Source organism: Clupea harengus, chromosome 8, assembly GCF_900700415.2.
Source record: "Clupea harengus chromosome 8, Ch_v2.0.2, whole genome shotgun sequence".
In the NCBI taxonomy this organism is placed as follows: domain Eukaryota; kingdom Metazoa; phylum Chordata; class Actinopteri; order Clupeiformes; family Clupeidae; genus Clupea; species Clupea harengus.
Window position 1 is genome coordinate 6,246,757 of NC_045159.1, and position 20,222 is coordinate 6,266,978.

Consider the following 20,222-nt stretch of genomic DNA (forward strand, 5'->3'; position numbering starts at 1 on the left):
GTGTGTGTGTGTGTGTGTGTGTGTGTGTGTGTGTGTGTGTGTGTGTGTGTGTGTGTGTGTGTGTGTGTGTGTGTGTGTGTGTGTGTGTGTGAGCATATGACTCTGTCTCTCTGAGATGTTGTGTACTGAAGTTACGTTTTAATACTGTTTAGCATTTAGTATTACTGTTCTCACTTAGGTGAAAAGATTTATTTCTGACACTGCCTGTATCCGAAATGGTACAGGAGTAGAAGCCTTGTATGACAGCGGCACTTTACTTCACTCTGATCAAATAATAATCTGCATGCTGGTATTATGTCTATATGCTGGTATTACATCTGCATGCTGGTATTACATCTGCATGCTGGTATTATGTCTATTTGCTGGCCTTATATCTGTATGATGGTTTTCATGTAGATGAAGTGCCAGAAGGAAAAGAGGAAGAGAGGAGAGAGAGAGGAAGAGAGAAGAGAGAGAGGAAGAAGGAAAGCCCAGTTTCATAGCTTTTGTTTTGCCATCGCCATAACAACAGCATTTTGCAATGGTGTAAGAGCTGCCAGTTGATGTCAGATGCTTATCATCACTGACACGCCTTCCAAGACGCGAGAGCAACATGCCCCAAGTGCTGACATCTAGGAAACCAGTCTGTCAATCACTCACCTCCTGGCCTGCAATCACAATGGCTCCTAAATATAGCCAACCGGCCCAGCTAGTTCACGCTCTACCTGAGATGAATACTAGTTTCTGAAGCAGAATGCACCAGTGTATGAGGAATGTCCCACAGGCAGACCGATGAACTAGACTCACAGATAAACACATACTAGTGTAGTTCCCACCCGGTGAAGCTTAATCTGGAGAGGATCTGGTGGGGAACCCTCGGAGGTTCTTTGACCTTTCCGTACCTTATTAACCTGGAAGTTGATTTACACCAGATAAGGCCAAGACCAACTTCAGAGTTATCGCCTGTCCTGGTGTGTCTGATGTGACTTTCTTAGCTGACTCTGGTTGCCACAATGCGACACAACTGAATCACATTTCAGTTCGGCAACGCATTACGTCACCCCATTCAAAGTGAATGGGAAGCGTCTCCGTTGAAGCATCCAACAGATACCATGTGAATGATGCGTAAAAGTTAAACTTTTCAAGACGCAGCGCATGCGTTAGCCAATTAAATCACGTTCATGCAAATACTCCAGTGCAAAAGAGAATCTGAGACCAACAGACAGCACAGGACAGACACATCACAGGAGGAATGAGAAGTGTTAAAACTGCCACTGATCTTATTTTATAATTATAGTTATTATTTTATAACAAAATGTTCCCCTTTTTTCAACAGCTGATGCATCAACAACTGCCAGTAAAAGTTCTCCAATGGTCACCAATCCACCCACCACAGCAGTCTCCCCCTACAGTCTCCATAGAACCACACCGGCAAAAACTACCACCCGTCTGGATACAACACCTGTCACAGCCTTTTCTGATGACACAACACTGGATGTAACAGCTGGCCATGAAAACGCAACTTTGAATACAACAGCCCATCCAGACAACACAACATCAAGCACAAAAGGTAATATAAGGCATTCAAATCCTAAAATATGACTGACTGTATAGGCGTAGTCCCTCTGTCCTCTGCCACTAGCAGTTAGGTTTGAAGTTCAATCAGATCTGAATCTTAAGTCAGTTGAGTTCATCTTCATGCTTATGCATGTGGCCTGATAACAAAACAACACAAAAACACCAGAACAAAAGGACAAGCTCCACTGAAGAGGCCTTTGATGTGTGTGTCCAAAGAGAGAATGGACTTGTGCTTGTGCAACTGGATCAGCTTGTCTGTGTTCCTAAGCACGTTAGTCCTCTTTGGCATCTATAGCCTCTAATTATTTCAAGTGACGGTCATTAGAAGCTGATAATGTAGGTACAATACCTTGTCATTATGGGTCGAGATACGTATAATCAGTGTGTTATAAGTATAAACAAGTGTGCTAGCTAGATGAGCATGTGTATATGTAGTGTGTAGTTAGTAGTTGGTTTGTAGGAAATGTATGTGGCAGTTGGACAGCCCTGAGCAGCAAGGTATGGTGGGATGAGGGGTGCGGTGCTTACTGTATAATAAATAACAAGGCTGCCAGAGAAGATTTATTCGATTAGATCAGATTAATTATTAAAAAACATTAATGATTACTTTCTCCTCATATGGAGAAATGCAGGATCAATGACACAATTTGTGATGCATGTCTGTGTGTGTTTGTGCATGTGTGCGTGTGCGTGCGTGTATGTGTGTGTGTCTGTGTGTGTTTGTGCATGTATGTGTGATCTGTAGGTTTCTTCTACTGGATGGTTCTTTCTGTTGAAGTCATTGGTGATGACAGGAATGAATCTCACATAACAGAATGGGTAGGTCCTCTGTCTGGATAATGTGTTTTTTTTCTAAGTTCTGATCAGTATTGTTATCGCAGTCAGTGTGAGTCTTTCACACTCGGGTCATTGTGTGTATGTGTGTGTGTGTGCCTCAGCTGAAGGAAACTCTTCTCACTCACCTGGACACCTGCGCAACACCTGACGGCCAACAGGTGAACAGCACAACCCCAACTCCCTCCATCACATCCAGCCAGCCTACCATCATGAGCTCTAACACAGCCTATGATCAAACCGGCCAATCCGATACAGCCACAGCCTTGGACGTCACCATGGCAACCACTATGTCCACTTCCACAACAGCAACATCATCCCACATGTCCAGCCGTGGCCCTCTCCTCTCATCATCCCACATGTCCAGCCGTGGCCCTCTCCTCTCATCATCCCACATGTCTAGCAGTGACCCTCTCCTCTCACACAGCACAACGGTCTGGCCACAGAACCAGAGCACAACAGGAAACAGGTACACTCAAACACCGCAGCGTCCCTGAAGCACAGGTCTGGGGACTGTAAACGTTTGTAGTCACTGCATTAATAATAACGATATGTGTGTTAACTCTGCTAGCACTGGTGACACGTCCAGGTATTCGGATAAAACAGCTGAGTGGGTTTAGATACGTCCTGAACACTGAGCAGAGTATATGTGTCTTATTCAAGTTCCTCACAACTTAAAGTACAATTAGGTTCTTTCTCTCTCTCTCTCTCTCTCTCTCTCTCGCTCTGTCTCTCTCTTTTGCTCTCTCTCTCTGTCTGTCTCTCTCTCTCGCTCCCTCTCTCTCTCTCTCTCTCTTCTGTCATGTGTTTAGTACGGAAGCTGAGAATGGGACAGACAGCAGTGTGTTTCAGGTAAGCGCACCTGAGCAGGTATCTGACCACCTGTGCAGGCTATAAATTCTGAAAGTTTTTTTTATTTTAAGCATTACGATGTACTGAGGTTAATAATCAATACTCTATTATTAACCCTACATTGCTAAACCATACTTAACCTTATTACCCCAAGCACACATTTCATCTGTATCTCCACCTGTAAGTAAGGGGGACATCGTACTTATCAATTCACCAGCTTTTAACACAGTGGCTAAGGGCAGTTCATTTAAAGTGGGCCCATGTGGATCAACTGAAGAAGTATGTCTTCTCCAAGAATGAATAAAGGACCTTGTGAATGTGGTTCATTCTATGTTGTCCACAGTTGTCAGTGATGATAATATGCTCTGAGGGTTCTGGAGCAAGATTAAAGATGCCATTTTGTGTTTTTTGTTCTTAGGACATTGAGGTCTGCTGTGAACATACGGTGAACATTAGGTGAGTTGCATTAAATGGCCTTTTTCACTCTCTCTCCCTCTCTGTCATTTCACTCTCTCTCCCTCTCTCTGTCATTTCACCTTTCCCTCTTCATCTTTCTCTCTCATTCATACACTGTTCCTTCTCTTACAGTCAGACAGTATGTACTGTCCTGGTGAAGCTTTCATCTCCCAGACACCCTTGCTGCTTTAGGTATTCCCTGTGGAATGCCAGCCTTACCAATAATGAGCCTATTTATGCCAGCATCCTCAACAACACCGTCAAACTCCTCAGTAAGTCTGTGTGTGGTTTTCAACCTTAAGTGTGCATGTGTCTGTCTGTGTGTGTGTTTGGCATGTTTATTTGCAGGTGTGTGTTTTGCCAAGCAGAGTGTATGTGTATGCAGACTGCTGTCTGTAAGCTCTCACGATCAGAGTGTTCTTTTCATCCTCTCTGACTTCTGCACCTCACACAGAAGGCGTTTGGCATAATGACAGCACATCATTACCCCCTGGTGGAGATGCCAAGAAGTGCAACAGCTCACTGGCTTCCTCAGAGGACTGTAGGAACTCCTCCCCGGTCAACTGCACCATGTGAGTTTGAAGGCAGAACCTCCACTGGAGATCTCCTTCTTATACACTATGGCTAGTTCTATGTAACTTTATTGAACTGTACTGTAGCTCTAGTAAGTATGGGCAGGCGAAGTATCACAAGCTAGTTCATGAGTCTAGCATATAGCCAGAGTTGCCAAGTTTCAAGGGTTAACTCAAGGGAGGATCGAGGGAGAATCGGTGAGATCGACCAAAACAGGTTTTTTTTTTCTTTCCTTAGGTTCATTGAAGTCAATAGAATGTTTTGCTTTTCATGCTAGTGTAATACATTAGATAAAAATGTGTGTCTTAAGCCCAAAAGTGTCAGAGTTGGCAACCCTGATGTAGGCTGACCTGTGTGATATGTGGTAGTAAGGCCTAGAATAGAAACTCAGGCTTGGTAAAGACTACTAATGAAGGCTTGATATATGCTCTGTCGTACAGTGTTACCACCTGCTATGTGACTGAATTCATGTTAATACTGGTTGTTTTACAGTAGTGGGGAAAGTCAGACCGTTGACAGTGCGAGTGACTGCCCCAGTGAGTTTGGTAAGCATAAGAACCACTTTAAGGAGGACATGAAATGTTATGCTTCATGCTTTACCCTTTTGATAATTGATGCTTTAATCTGCATGTAGAGGTCTAATTACAATTTAACAAGGGCACCGCATTGTAAAGTGTGATTGACCCCATTTTGTCATAGACACACAAATACACATAGACACACACACACATACACACACAGGTCGGGGCCACATGACTTTTGGGCCTAGCTTACCCCATGCATGACACACACACACACACACACACACACACACACACACACACACACACACACACACACACTCACATACGTTTTGGGGTTAGCTTACTCCATGAGTCATGGGATTATCACACAATTACCTCACCGTCATCCTAAACCCAACCAAAGCTCTCTCGCTTTGAATGACTGGAATGTTGACGTGATACAAGTGAGCGGTTGAAGTATCTGAAGTAGAACGCAGAGTGATGACTAGCAGTGAAGAGTCTGAGTGGAGTTGTGCCAGGATATGCTTTCTCACGGAATGTCTCCTGTCTCCTTCTCATTGGTACTCAATAAAAGAGATATTATATGTGGGCTGTGACTGTGTCCTCTTCTGTCTCTGTGTAGTCACCGTGTAAGAGTGTTCAATTCTTACTGTGTCCTCTTCTGTCTCTCTATGTTTCACAGAGGTTTCAGGACCTTGTAACTGTCCTCAGAACTGCAGCACTGGTAAGATCTTCAGACTTTTCATGCCCTTACTGTGTGTGTGTGTGTGTGTGTGTGTGTGTGTGTGTGTGTGTGTGTATAAAATACAAACTGCAGTGCGGTTTCTTTCTGTTTACACCAAGCAGGAGCTGCTAATTTATGTATTTTTATTAATGAGTTAATTTGTTTTTACCAGAGATGCATTTCATTCACATTGTATTTCACGTAGTGTTATGTTATCATATAAAGCAGTAATGTGATGTCTGTACCTCGTGCTGCAGCTGCTTACTATGGAATGGCCCTAAAAATCAACAACCCCTCTATCACACCGTCAAACATCACGTCAATGGTGAGTGTGTGTGTGTCTGTGTTTGTGTGTGCGTGTGTCTCTAAATTACATGAATTACAACAAAGGTTGTTTGGAAAAGTCCCATAAGGAAAAGTAGCAAATTGTTTCTGAAAATGCAACATGTATGCTGAGGCCTTTTTAGAGCCTTTTTAAAGACCATAGTCATACATTTGTAGGTTACGAGATGCTTGTTTGCATGTGTGTTGCCAGTTTGACAGAGAGAGAGAGTGGAAAATATTAGTTGGTAGGAAAATGTTGATCGTCGTCTTTCATTCCCCAGGTCAACCAACTCAATCACTTCTCCTGCGATGCATCTAAGTATGTTCCTACTATCTTATCTTCCCTTATTATTTTCCACATTTGATTTCTCTCCTTTGACTCTTCCATTTTATTTCTAAATCTTTATTTATTTTTATTTTTATAATAGCTCCAACTCCACCTGTCTGGCCTTGTTTAAGGTTTCAAAAGTCTATGAGGTAATTTCAGCGCTCACTGTTTTCATTAATGGCATTAGTCTGAGGAAATATTTCTCTATTTTTTACAAACCTAAAATGAATCTAACACTTTTCCACAGAAAAACTTGTTGTTGAGGAGCACTGAACCTGGGTATGTAGTGGCCAGTCAGCCACAGGCTTCACATTTTGAAACTCCCACACAGCGACAGACTGTGCACCTCTGCCCTGGCAGTGTGTATGTATGTGTGTGTGTGCAATCATGTGTGTGTGTGCCCCTCTGCCCTGGCAGTGTGTATGTGTGTGTGTGTACAATCATGTGCATATGTGCACCTCTGGCCTGGGGGTGTGTATGTGTGTGTGTGTACAATCATGTGTGTGTGTGTGCACCTCTGCCCTGGAGAGCACCGACCTGGGGCGCGTTTCCCAAAATTGTAGTTCAACAGCTACCATAGTTAAATGGTATGCAGACATTTTTAAGCACTCTCCTACCATGGTTACCACGGTTACCACGGTGGTTGCTGAAAGACGCTGAGCTTTGGCCTGGTTCTGATCCGACCTAGGCTCACGTCAGATCCTATCTAGGTCATGTGCTCTCTGGGGCGGTCCCGAGGTTTCTGTTATGGCCCATGTGTGATATAAAGGTGCTACCCCATGTGAGAGTTGTGTCTGCTCTCAGTTTTAGTCTAGACTCTGAGATGGTGATGGCTTCATGTTGATGTTTTCATGCACAACTGAAATATTTCACTTGTTACATACTGTACCCCTTAAGATGGATGGAACACAAGTGTGTTTGTATGTGTGTTGGTTGTCATACTAGATCCTCTGTAATGCCCCTGTCTGTGTGTGTGTTTCACAGCCCGCCTGTGTTTTGGTTGATTCTGAAGCTCTCTAAAGAAGTGAGCATCAGTACAGTAGACAATGCTGTACAGTGGGCACTCTCCGCTCTGCTCCAGTCAATCAATATCACCAAGATGGCCCGTCGTGTTGGTAAGAGCCTTATAGGAGGTGCTAGTGGCTAGAATACAAGCTCAAATTAGCTTCAAAGGGATGTGACCGAAGTACTGAATCCTTCTCTTGTGCGTGTGTGTGTGTGTGTGTGTGTGCGTGTGTGTGTGTGTGTGTGTGTGTGTGTGTGTGTGTGCGTGTGCGCTTCACTTGTGTGTAGTCTATTGTGGTGGAGATGAGGTCCCCTCAAGTAAAGTCCGGTCGACGGAGCTGAGTCTCACCTTCTTGCAGTTCTGCAGAGCTGGCCCTGCTGTCCAGAGCATCCTCCAATGGTGAGCAGGAGCCCTCTGTCACTTCTGCCTCTCAACGACCCGTCTGTGGAAGTCCCTCTTCCTGTGCCTCCCTTTTCATTCTGTCCCTTTCAGTGAAACACTTGTTATTAGGGTTGGGTACCGAGAACCGGTACCAATATGGAACCGGTTCCAATACAACCGGTACCTACCCGGACCGAAATGCAACGCAGATTTCGGTGCTTCATTTCGGTGCCTGAGCCAATTGAAAACGGTTGCTAGGCAGATTCCGCGGGGCACATGTAAAACTGCCCCAGCTCCCAATGTAAACTTTGTCCTGTGTCGCTCACGCTCATTGGTGTTTTCATAGCAACAGTCTTATGACAGTGAAGAGCATGTAGCATTTCACAGAGCAAGCACAAACAGAACTAACCATCAACCTTTTAACAGAGAAAATACCGAAAGGTAAACGGTCAAAAGTGTGGCTGTATTTCGCACCAAAATATTCAAACATCGCGACGTGCAGCAAATGCAACTAAACAATTGCGTGAAAAGAGTGGAGAGAAGGCAAATAATTCAACGGCAGATCAGCAACCGAAGACTGAAAAATAAACGGAGATGACAGCTATACTTAACCTACGGTAGTCTCTTAAAGGGGCAGTACACATTTTCTCGTACTCAGTGTGTTCAAGTAACAAGATTAACTATAAACAAGATAGAAAAGATAGGTATAAACAAATCATAAAATGGTGAAATTTCATGAAATAAATGCAAACAAAATAATACATTTTTGACTCCAAAGGCAAATATGCTCATATTTTTGCAAAAGAAGTTTGAAGCTGTTTTTTGTATTTATTTATATTTATTTAAGTATACTATAAACTGTTGTTTACAGTTAATATAATGTTCATAGTTTGAAGTTAAAAAGTTTGAAGCCAAGTGTTTTGTATGTATTTATATTTATAATATACTTTAAACAGTTAATATATTGTTCAATTTGAAGAAAAAAAATTTAATTGAACAAAAGAATTGCTGAAGTATTGAAGCTGTAGTGTGTGTACAGAGTGTGTGTGTGTGTTTTGTATTTATTTGTATTTATTTAAGTATAGTCTAAACTTTTGTTAACAGTTCATATATTATTTAAGTTTTAAGTTAAAAGGTGTTTTGTATTTATTTATATATATAATCTACTTTAAACAGTTCATATATTTGGCAATAAAGCCTTTCTTAAATGTCGTCAATCGTATTTTTTTTTTTTTTTTTTTATAAAAGTATCGGTTCCGGCACCGTTTAGGCACCGGTATCGTTTTAAAAGTATCGGTTATGTACCGGTATCGGATAAAAACCAAACGATACCCATCCCTACTTGTTATAGGGTAGGATGTCAGAAATGACAGCAAGACCGTCGACAATCAAACAGCAAAACTGTATCATCACTTAGCAACCAGATCAAACTGTATCATCACTTAGCAACCAGATCAAACTGTATCATCACTTAGCACCCAGATTCAACTTTTTGTAGTCGGAGCGTCAATACACTTGGCTGCTGATGTTTCATTATTTCCAGTGTGTTCCCTGCCTTGCTATAAAGTTTGATGGAAATATATCTATGTCTTCACACAGCCACAAGGGGGAGATGCTGATAGTGGAGTTTAAAGATCCTGGACCTGCCCACCGCCCAAGGACCACCACCACTCCCCTAATAGCCAGTACCCGTGCCACGGCGATCCCCGTCTCCAGTGACACAACCTGCTCTACAACATCTGCAGGAGAGATCAGAACCACCAGCACAGCTCCAGCAAACAACAGCAGCACTGCAGCCACACAGACGTCATCAAGAACCCCCGTCACTACCGTCACAACCCCACCAACCGTTAGTAATTTCGTAAATCCATCGGCCGCCACTACTGTTACAACCCCATCGACCGTTAGTAATGTCGTAAATCCATCGGCCGCCACTACTGTTACAACCCCATCGACCGTTAGTAATGTCGCAAATCCATCAGCCATCACTACTGTCACAACCCTATCAACCGCCACTACCATCACAAACGCAGTGATCATCCAAACAGTAACCAAAGGTACCCCTCCTCTCACTCTGGCTGGAAATTAAAACATTGAAATCAGCCTTGTTACATCATAACTATGCCACTGAGTAAGTACAAGGTCAAGGACCTTAACATAAATGTACTTGTTCTTCTCTCTTTCCCATCTTTCCCATCTTTCTCTCCTCTCCTCTCTCTCCTCCTTTCCCCTCTCTCTCTCATCCTCCCCCTCTCTCTCACCTCATCATTTCTATTTCCTCTATCTCCACTCTCTCTATCCTACTCTCCTCTTTCTTCCTTTCTTCTCTCTATTTCCTCCTTGCCTCAATCTCCTCCAATCTTCTCTTCTCTCCTACTCTCCTCCTGTCCGCTCTCCTTTCACTCTCCTTTCTCCTCCTCTTCTCTCCCCCCTATCTCTCCTCTCCTCTTCTCTCTCTCTCTCTCTCTCTCTCCTTTTCTCCTCTCCCCTCTCCTCTCATCTCTATCTCTCCCTCTCCACTCGTCCTCTCCTCTCCCCTCTCATCTTTATCTCTCCTCTCCTCTTCTCTCTCTCTCTCTCCTTTTCTCCTCTCCCCTCTCCTCTCATCTTTATCTCATCTCCCTCTCCACTCGTCCTCTCCTCTCCTCCTGTCCTCTCTCCGTCTCTCTCCCTCTCTCTCCTCCTCCTCTATCCCTCTCTCTTCTCCTCCCTCTCTCCTCTCCTCCCCTTCTTTCTCTCCTTTCTCCTCCTCTCCTCTCCCCTTCTCTCCTCCATGTAGTTCCTCTGACCACCACGGCAGCGAGCAGCGCTGAGGAGGAAGCTGACAAACTCCTGGCTCTGACGCGGGACGTCTCCTCACTCAACTCCTCCCAGGTGGAGCAGCTGGTGTCCCAGCTGGAGGCCCTGCTGTCTGGGCCCAACGTAAGCCTGGCCCTGGGCCGCACCTCCGTCAACATCGTCAGCAACCTGCTGGACGCCACCGCAGACACGCTCGCCTCCTCCGCCACCAGGTAACCCAGGCGACTCAGGCAACACATTCAATTCCATTCAATTCAGTCCTTTTTATATTTCTAAATTGAAAACACCTACGATTTATTCCATTTTAGTTTTCATATCAAATGTAATGGTATGACATTACCAGATCTCTCTTGAGCAAATTCAGCTATTATGAATTTGAATTTCCCATAAGGCATCACAAAAGTACACCCAATCCGATGCAATGCAGACCCCCCCCCCCCCCCCCTTCCCCCCACCCCAAACTGTTCCTATGCTCTTCTTCTCCACATATCCTTTCTGATGAGGGGATGGTGCTGATGATGGTGGTGTTTATGTCGCCCCGCGTTCCTGCAGGTTGATCAGGATCGTGGACGCCGTGGGGCTGAAGCTAGTGCTAACGGAACAGACCCAGAGCATCCTGTTTGACTCTCTAGCCCTGGCTGTGAGGAGGGTGGACGGGACCAACTTCCGGGAGACCACCTTCTCTCTCACGGACGCCACCAACCTGCAGGTACAGAGTCCATCCCAGGGTCACAAGGATCCAAACGCAGCTTCTAGTTCGCGTGGATAATCATAGATAGAGCCTGGAGCATTCTTTTGAGTCTTTTGAGATTCTTGAAGGTTCTAGAAAGACCCTTTCCAGTACTTGTAAGAGCACATGTCACATCCTCTTCGGCAGAGCTCACGCTGAAAATAATAACCATTATAATTCTATAATTCTAGCTGAAACGAAGTTCGATCTCGTTGCGAAGTACTCATTTCTGTACAACAGAAAGAAACGTCCCGCCCCTATAAAGAAGGTTACTGCTTTGATTGGTCAGAATGCCTGAAATGTTCCTAAGATACATTAAACTGACATTGATGAGCATCGCGTTACGCTCTGGAAGTTGAACCAAGTCATTAGCGCAGCATTAGCATAACATTAGCGGTGTCAACTGTTCTGCTGCCGAACCATAGCAACCGATAGAGAATGTACCGCCTGTGCCCCTCCTACCACGGGTCAGTGTGATCCCCGCCTTATGCTGTGTTGGTGAGTTGTGTCTACTGCTGGATGTTTCTAGATCAGTGTGATCCCCGCCTTATACTCTGCTGGATGTTTCTAGATCAGTGTGATCCCCGCCTTATACTCTGCTGGATGTTTCTAGATCAGTGTGATCCCCGCCTTATACTCTGCTGGATGTTTCTAGAACGGCCTCAGAGAGGCGCGGTCGGTTTTGGGAGTGAAGGGGCGCGCCGACACACCCCAGGGCTCCATCACTCTGCCCTCCACCCTAACCCAGAACCTCAGCCCCCAGCAGCAGCAACAGGCATCCAGGCTACAGTTCAACTTCTACCAGCGCAGCACACTTTTCCAGGTACACACACACACACACACACACAACTTCTACCAGTGCAGCACACTTTTCCAGGTACACACACACACACACACACACACACACACACAACCTCTATCAGCTCACCACACTTTTCCAGGTACACACACACACACACACACACACACACACACACACACACACACACACACACACACACACACACAAACACAACCTCTACCAGCACAGCACACTTTTACAGGTACACGCACACACATACACAGACACACACACACAACCTCTAACAGCACAGCACACTTTTACAGGTACACACACAGAGATGCACACACATACACAGTATATGTAGACACGCACACATACAGACACCTATCCATATGTATACACACACGCACACACACACACACATACAGACACCTACCCATATGTATACACACACGCACACACACACATACAGACACCTACCCATATGTATACACACACGCACACACACACATACAGACACCTACCCATATGTATACACACACGCACACGCACACACACACACACTCACACACACACAGACAGACACCTACCCATATGTATACACACACGCACACACACACATACAGACACCTACCCATATGTATACACACACGCACACACATACAGACACCTACTCCTATGTATACACATGCACACAAACACATACAGACACCTACCCATATGTATACACACACGCACACACACACATACAGACACCTACCCATATGTATACACACACGCACATACACACACACACACACACACTCACACACACACATACAGACACCTACCCATATGTATACACACACGCACACACACACATAGAGACACCTACCCATATGTCTACAAACACGCACACACACACATACAGACACCTACCCATATGTATACACACACACACACACACACATACAGACACCTACCCCTATGTATACACACGCACACAAACACATACAGACACCTACCCATATGTATACACACACGCACACACACACATACAGACACCTACCCATATGTATACACACATGCACACACACACATACAGTCACCTACCCATATGTATACACACACACACACACACACACACACACACACACACACACACAAACACACACACACACTCACACACACACATAGACAAGAACACACAGAAGCTCTCTCTCTCTCTCTCACACGTATACACATGTAACTAACTGCACCCCTACCCCTGGCATGCAGGATCGGACGCTGGCGCTGGGAAATAGAACACTCAACAGCGGTATACTGAGCACCAGTGTTGCCAACCTGTCACTCTCCGGTCTCGAAGACGACATCATCATCACTCTGAGAAACAACGAAAAACAAAAACAGGTCGGGCCAGATGACTTTTGGGGCTAGCGTACTCCATGCATGGGACGCACACACACACACACCCACACACACACACATACACACACATACACACACACACACACCTCTGTTTGCTTACTGACTCATTTACCCCTTGTTTTGTTCAAACATAACGTAGAACATTAATTCATTATCTGGCAGTTATCATGCTCTTTTGAAAGAACACTGTTACTGAGATATCAGCATGCGGAAATTGATTTCCCAGAATGATAATACGTTTCTCACGTACTCAAGTGTGTTTTAACTCAGAAACATTAGAAGGATTTTCTCCTTTCTGTGTGTATTTTATATATGTATTAACAATAGCTAGAAATTAGAGATGAGACACATATTGGTTTTGCTGAAGCTATATAAACCATTCAGAGGTCAGTGGTTCAGGGTCACATTTTGGCTTTTTCATTTTTTTTAATTTATTATATTATTTATTTTTGGGGATGCACAATAATATCAGTATTACATCAGTGTCAGCTGATACAAACTTGATTATATGAAAATATGAACATTTCTGCCAATGTGCCTTGCCAAGGTCTCAGGGAAGCATCATATAAACCTGCTCAAGTTGGAGGAGAAATACATTTTATTTTAAAGGAATAAATGTGGCATATTTTACATTTAGTTGAAATGATTTCCTGAATGTCATTTGTAACATTAGGATACATCTAGGGTAGAATCAAAGGAAAAGTTTCACGTCTATATGTACAACAAGTAGGCCATCACAATAAGAGAAAAAAATCATTCTAGTACTGGAGAGACTTTGTGTTTTCTTCAATGAAAAAAAAAAGATGTGTAGCCTATATATCAGTATCAGCATCGTCAATCGGCCAAAAATGAGTTTGAAAATCATATTGACTATCGGCACTTAAAAAAAAAAAAAGATTTCTTCAAGATATGTTTTTCTTTTTTTGACCTGGCTTGCATCTGATTGTACATAACATTTTACAAAAACATTATGCCCTAAAGTTGTCTTAAATGTTTTCCTTTCCTCTTTCTTCTCAGGAGAACAGCACTGTCTGTGTCTTCTGGGATTTCACATTCAATGGTAAATATTTAAGTACAGGTTTTGTCATTTCCATGTAGGTCTTTCCCAGCAGTTGAGTGGTGTGAATGTGCATGAGCTTTTCACTTTGCTGGTTGTTTTTCTCATCGCTGTGTCCTCCCATTGGTTGTTTGTGTTTCAGATGGCTCTGGGGGCTGGAACTCTAATGGCTGCTCAGTTCTCAATGTCACAGATGAGCAGACAACCTGCAGCTGCAACCACCTCACCAGCTTTGGCATCCTCCTGGTGAGTAGAGAGAAGCAGTGGAAAACACAGAGGGGCAGGAGAGCGGCAGGAGAAGGGCAGAGAGGGGCAGGAGGGAGGGGCAAGAGAGCGGCAGGAGAAGGGCAGAGAGGGGCAGGAGGGAGGGGCAAGAGAGAGGCAGGAGGGAGGGGCAAGAGAGAGGCAGGAGAGGGGCAGATAGGGGCAGGAGAGAAGCAGAGAGAAGCAAAGAGGGGCAGGAGAGAAGCAGAGAGGGGCAAGAGAGAAGCAGAGAGGGGCAGGAGAGAAGCAGAGAGGGGCAGGAGAGAAGCAGAGAGGGGCAAGAGAGAAGCAGAGAGGGGCAAGAGAGAAGCAGAGAGGGCAGGAGAGAAGCAGAGAGGGGCAAGAGAGAAGCAGAGAGGGGCAGGAGAGAAGCAGAGAGGGGCAAGAGAGAAGCAGAGAGGGGCAGGAGAGGGGCAAGAGAGGGGCAGGAGAGGGGCAGATAGGGGCAGGAGAGAAGCAGAGAGAAGCAAAGAGGGGCAGGAGAGAAGCAGAGAGGGGCAGGAGAGGGGCAAGAGAGGGGCAGAAAGGGGGCAGGGGAGGGGCAGAGAGGGGCAGGAGAGGGGCAAGAGAGGGCGAGAAAGGGGGCAGGGGAGGGGCAGATGAGGGGCAGTAGAGAGGCAGGAGGGGGGCAGGAGAGGGATCAGAGCCGATGTCGACCCGCCCATCTAATACCACCTATTATGTTTTGCTCTATTACTGCTTTTATTTGATTACTTTTCCATTCTTTTGGTTGTAATTAGCTGTTTATTTTCCATTTTAGAGTAGCAACTAGTGTAAATAATGGACAAAAGAAATCCTCTTGTTAGACATATTATAAATGAGTCATAAATGATCTGTGTCTACAGTACTGACCAATGTAAAACCTGAACAATAGATTGTTTGATGACGTTAGTCATAAAAAAGGGGTTGGTTACACCTGCATTGAAGTGGCTGAGTCTTTGTCAGTGTCATTGTGGGTCACCTGGGTTTGCCAGGAATAGATCTAGTACCAATCTGACCTGATAGACCCACCACACCACACCACACCACACCCCACCACACCACACCACACCAAGTCAGGTCCGTATTTGAGAGTCATCTCTCCCCTCCTTCCCCCTCTCTGCGCCAACAGAACCTGAATGGACCCATTGACCAACTGCAGGCCCTCATCCTGACCTACATCACCTACATTGGCTGTGGCCTATCCGCCATCTTCCTCTCTCTGACCCTGCTCACATACCTGGCCTTTGGGTGAGTTTCTCTATCATCATCCTCATCCTCCTTCTCCTCCTCCCCCTCCTCCTCCTCATCCTCATCATCATCATCATCATCATCATCATCATCATCATCATCATCATCATCATCATCATCATCATCATTATTATGTCCGCTCTCCCCTCATACCTGTCCATATGACTACCTGTGTCTACATGTGGACTCTCTATCACTGTTTCTGTCTTTGTTCATACACCTTATATCTATACATATCTGTGTGTGTTTGTGTGTGTGCGGGCGTACCTGTGTGTGTGTGTGTGTGTGTGTGTGTGTGTGTGTGTGTGTGTGTGTGTCCTTACAGTAAACTGCGTAAGGACATCCCGTCTAAGATCCTGATCCAGCTGTGTTTTGCGCTGCTGCTGCTGAACCTGGTCTTCCTGCTGGATGCGTGGCTGGCACTGTACACTGAGGCTGTGGGGCTCTGCATTAGCACCGCCTTCTTCCTCCACTACTTCCTGCTCTGTGCCTTCACCTGGATGGGTCTGGAGGCCGTGCACATGTACATCGCCCTGGTCAAGGTCTTCAACAGCTACATCTCACACTTCATGCTCAAGTTCAGCCTTGTTGGATGGGGTGAGTCTCACTCCGTCACATTCTGTGTGTCTTTAGAGGCGTGATATCATCCTACATGTGCTGTGGTACCATTCTCCCAATAATTTCAATCTGCTGTCATAATTTCAATCTGCTGTCATCATTTCAATCTGCTGTCATCATTTCAACCTGCTGTCATCATTTCAATCTGCTGTCATCATTTCAATCTGCTGTCAGCATTTTAATTTGCTGAGTAATGAACATTTGCTACGATTTCAGTTAGCTAGTTAGCATGAACAATGCTACTGTTTGGAAGTGCAGTGTTTAAGGAATGTTCCAGAACTACAGGCTTCTGCAGTGTTTAAGGAATGTTCCAGAACTACAGGCTTCTACAGTGTTTATTTCTGTTCTTTCTTACCCAGGTGTTCCTCTCGCAGTGGTCATCATTGTCATTGCCATCGATAAGGACAACTATGGCCTTCGCAACTACGGGAAGTACTCAGATTCGGCCGGTGATGAATTGTGAGTTCAGCACTTTCAGTAATTTCCACCATCACAAAGCACACGGCTCATTCATGTACTACTTAGGTACCTTGTAGTAGGGACACTTAAGAAAGAGAAGGACAGAGAATCCTTGCATACACTAAAGGCATGTTCCTCCCTTTCCTTGTGGGTTCAACACTCTAGAATCCACAGGCATGAAACACATAGTATCATTCATGAGGTATTAAAGAACATCATACTCAGAACACGTAAAAAGAGGGACTGTGAACACTTTGATGATCTAAAAGTCAGTTTCTCCTCCTTATCCTCCTCCTCCTCCTCCTCCAGCTGCTGGCTGAGGAACGATGTGGTGTTCTACGTGACGGTGGTGGCCTACTTCTGCGTGATCTTCCTGGTGAACCTGGTGATGTTCGTGGTGGTTCTGGTCCAACTGCGGCGGCTCAAGCGGCAGAACCCTCACAACTCTCTACACCGCAGCAGGCTGCAAGAGGCGCGGAGTATCGCCGGACTCACCGTGCTACTCGGTCTCACCTGGGGCTTCGGCTTCTTCACCTTCTTCGCCGAGAACGACGTCAACCTGGCCTTCATGTACCTGTTCTGCATCTTCAACACATTCCAAGGTTTGCAACACACACACACACACACACACACACACACACACACACACACACACAGCTGACGCATCAACCTGGCCTTCATGTACCTGTTCACCATCTTCAACACACTCCAAGGTGTGCAACACACACGCACGCACACACACACACACACACACACACACACACACACACACACACACACACACACAGCTGACGCATCAACCTGGCCGTCATGTACCTGTTCACCATCTTCAACACACTCCAAGGTGTGCAACACGCACGCACACGCACGCGCACGCGCACACGCACGCGCACACGCACGCACACACACACGCACACGTGTGTTTTAACGTGTAGTTTAAATAGTTGACCTGCTGTTCCTGTGTTCTCTTGTAGGGTTCTTCATCTTTGTGTTCCACTGTGCCTACAAGGAAAACGTCAGGAGATATTGGAGAACGTACTTGTGCTGTGGCAAGCTGAGACTGTCTGAGAAATCGGGTATGAACCTCTGTCCTCACCCTAACAGACATACCTGTTTTTCATCTGTCTGTAGGTCTGTCCTCACCCTTACAGACACGCCTATTTTCATCTGTCTGTAGGTCTGTCCTCACACTTACAGACATGTCTGCTTTCCATCATGCCTGTCTGTAGCTCTGTCCTCACACTAACAGACATGCCTGTTTTTAATCTGTCTGTAGCTCTGTGTCTTTCTGCGTTTGTGTGCAGTCATTTCCATGCTTCAGATATTTGACTTCATGATTATTGCTGTGGTTGTCTTTCATGTCTTTGTCCTGCTCACCAAAGATCAATGTTGGGACAGCAGCAATTAATAATGAAATACTTTGGGACGATGTTTGGACAGCAGCAACAGAAAAAGCAAAACTAACTGATGTTGCTGTGCTCTTCTTGTGCTGGCAGACTGGAGCCGGACTGCGACTCAGAACAAGAACCGGGCCATCTCCCAGAATTCCAGCTCTTCTTCCACCTCCCTGGCGCCCGACCTCTCCATCCGCACTCAGAGCACACGTACGTCTGGGGGCTCTGGGAGTGGCATCAAGAACCCTAACATCATGTTCATTTCAGTTCAATTCAATTTTATTTCTATAGCGCCAAAACAATCAAATTGTCTCAAGGCGCTTTACAGAGCCCAGTGCCTGACCCCCCCTTAGAGCAAGCACAATGAAACAGGGGCAAGTAAAACCTCCCTGTTAATCAGGAAGAAACCTTAATTCATTCAACCTTAGTTCATGTGACTATGTAGTACCTTGGATGTACTTTGGATGCTCTCTGAGGTCCTCAAAGAGTTCGGCCAGGGCTGCTGCTCTGTGGGCCAGTATTATTATTATTAGTCTTATTTATACTCACAAAAAACATTTTTATGAAGTTTTCCCTCCTTCCTGTAGTGCTGTCCAATCTTTTACATCTGATGTGATTGGTCAAAATCAAGTGATGTCACCTGTGGTGTGTTTGTGTGTGGTCCCTCCAGGAGGCCCTTCTGATGACCGAATGATGCCGGAGTCCAACTCGGACGTCGTCCACAACGAGATCAACAACCAGTATCACAACCCCTCCCAGGCCAACTGGATCACAAACCCCTCCTACTCCACGGGGTCGTAGGTCACAGGTCAGAAGTGACTCTCAGCGGCCCACTGTCTGACTGAAACCGTATTATGAAAGACTCTCCCTCTGATATACTTCAAGCAATTTTCAACGTCTACAAGCTAGCTCTAAGGGCAACTGAACACTGCACATATTTCCCTTCTTCAATGTACCTGACCTCTGACCTGTGACTGATCTCGCCAACGCTGCATTTTACATATGTCCCCTCAGCAATGTACCTGACTGACCTCATCAGATCTGCTTTAATTAATGTAGCCTGGCTTCAGGAGGATCCTGAAGCAGACAGAAATGGAACCCAGAAGGATTAGGATTGAGATGCTCTGAAGGGAGAGGAGAATTGATCTATTCTTAGGGACGATCTATTCTTTGGGCCGACGGAAAAAAGATGACCTGTTCTTCATTTGGAACTGGAGCGCCCCCCTGAGGTTGAAACTGGAAATGAATTAGTCTTCCATGAGTCTTTCCCTTCGCAAACTATCTTTCAATTTCTTAGTCTGTCAACATATTCTGTATATTGTATATATGCCATTACCGTGTAATTTTCTCACTTTGTGAATTTTTAGATTCATATAAATTCGTATTAGATCCACTCTTAGCAAAGACAAAGATGATATGATCATGATATGATATCTCTTACAGCATATTCACATGTACACAACTACACTCTACTGCACCCCCACTACCCAGAGGTGAAGACTGGGGCCTGGGGACTGGGGGGGGCAGGGGGGTTGAGTTGGGTTTGTCCAGTATAGATCAGTATAGAGTCAGTACAGCCCACCAATCAAGACACCACCTGGGTGGTGCAGGTGAGGTTTCCATGGCGTCCACTTTACCTGTAAAACACGTGCTCTTAGTATATCCGTCCTCAGAGAATGACAAAATGGTTGGTTGTTTAAAATAAATGCTTTGTAATAGTAAAGATTCTTGTGCACATATGTTTATTTATGTATATTTTTTATAGAGGCCTTCTGATTACTGTACAATTATTTTTTAATCTCAAAAGATATTAAAGCGCATTTATTTAAGCTACAAAGATATTATTTTCTTGAAGATCCAGCACACACACACACACACACACACACACACACACACACACACACACACACACACACACACA

The 20,222-nt window shown here is 45.1% G+C and overlaps 1 protein-coding gene across 1 annotated transcript in view; it reads left to right on the forward strand.

Annotated features, from left to right (window-relative positions):
• LOC105907381 (adhesion G protein-coupled receptor L3) overlaps positions 1-20,138 on the forward strand; it is a 24,906-nt gene extending 4,768 nt beyond the window's left edge. The window contains exons 3-31 of the mRNA XM_031571305.1: positions 1,316-1,549; positions 2,303-2,376; positions 2,496-2,860; positions 3,204-3,243; positions 3,662-3,699; positions 3,832-3,971; positions 4,154-4,271; positions 4,765-4,817; positions 5,479-5,520; positions 5,778-5,845; positions 6,126-6,163; positions 6,273-6,321; positions 6,420-6,451; positions 7,157-7,287; positions 7,466-7,577; positions 9,159-9,616; positions 10,339-10,570; positions 10,911-11,067; positions 11,744-11,911; positions 13,130-13,261; positions 14,297-14,339; positions 14,479-14,582; positions 15,712-15,830; positions 16,156-16,427; positions 16,808-16,907; positions 17,217-17,509; positions 17,882-17,983; positions 18,404-18,511; positions 18,972-20,138. Coding sequence (XP_031427165.1) covers positions 1,316-1,549; positions 2,303-2,376; positions 2,496-2,860; positions 3,204-3,243; positions 3,662-3,699; positions 3,832-3,971; positions 4,154-4,271; positions 4,765-4,817; positions 5,479-5,520; positions 5,778-5,845; positions 6,126-6,163; positions 6,273-6,321; positions 6,420-6,451; positions 7,157-7,287; positions 7,466-7,577; positions 9,159-9,616; positions 10,339-10,570; positions 10,911-11,067; positions 11,744-11,911; positions 13,130-13,261; positions 14,297-14,339; positions 14,479-14,582; positions 15,712-15,830; positions 16,156-16,427; positions 16,808-16,907; positions 17,217-17,509; positions 17,882-17,983; positions 18,404-18,511; positions 18,972-19,102 — 3,953 coding nt within the window. The 3' untranslated portion in view covers positions 19,103-20,138. The remainder of the gene's footprint in view (positions 1-1,315; positions 1,550-2,302; positions 2,377-2,495; positions 2,861-3,203; positions 3,244-3,661; positions 3,700-3,831; positions 3,972-4,153; positions 4,272-4,764; positions 4,818-5,478; positions 5,521-5,777; positions 5,846-6,125; positions 6,164-6,272; positions 6,322-6,419; positions 6,452-7,156; positions 7,288-7,465; positions 7,578-9,158; positions 9,617-10,338; positions 10,571-10,910; positions 11,068-11,743; positions 11,912-13,129; positions 13,262-14,296; positions 14,340-14,478; positions 14,583-15,711; positions 15,831-16,155; positions 16,428-16,807; positions 16,908-17,216; positions 17,510-17,881; positions 17,984-18,403; positions 18,512-18,971) is intronic.
• Positions 20,139-20,222: the final 84 nt, after the last annotated feature.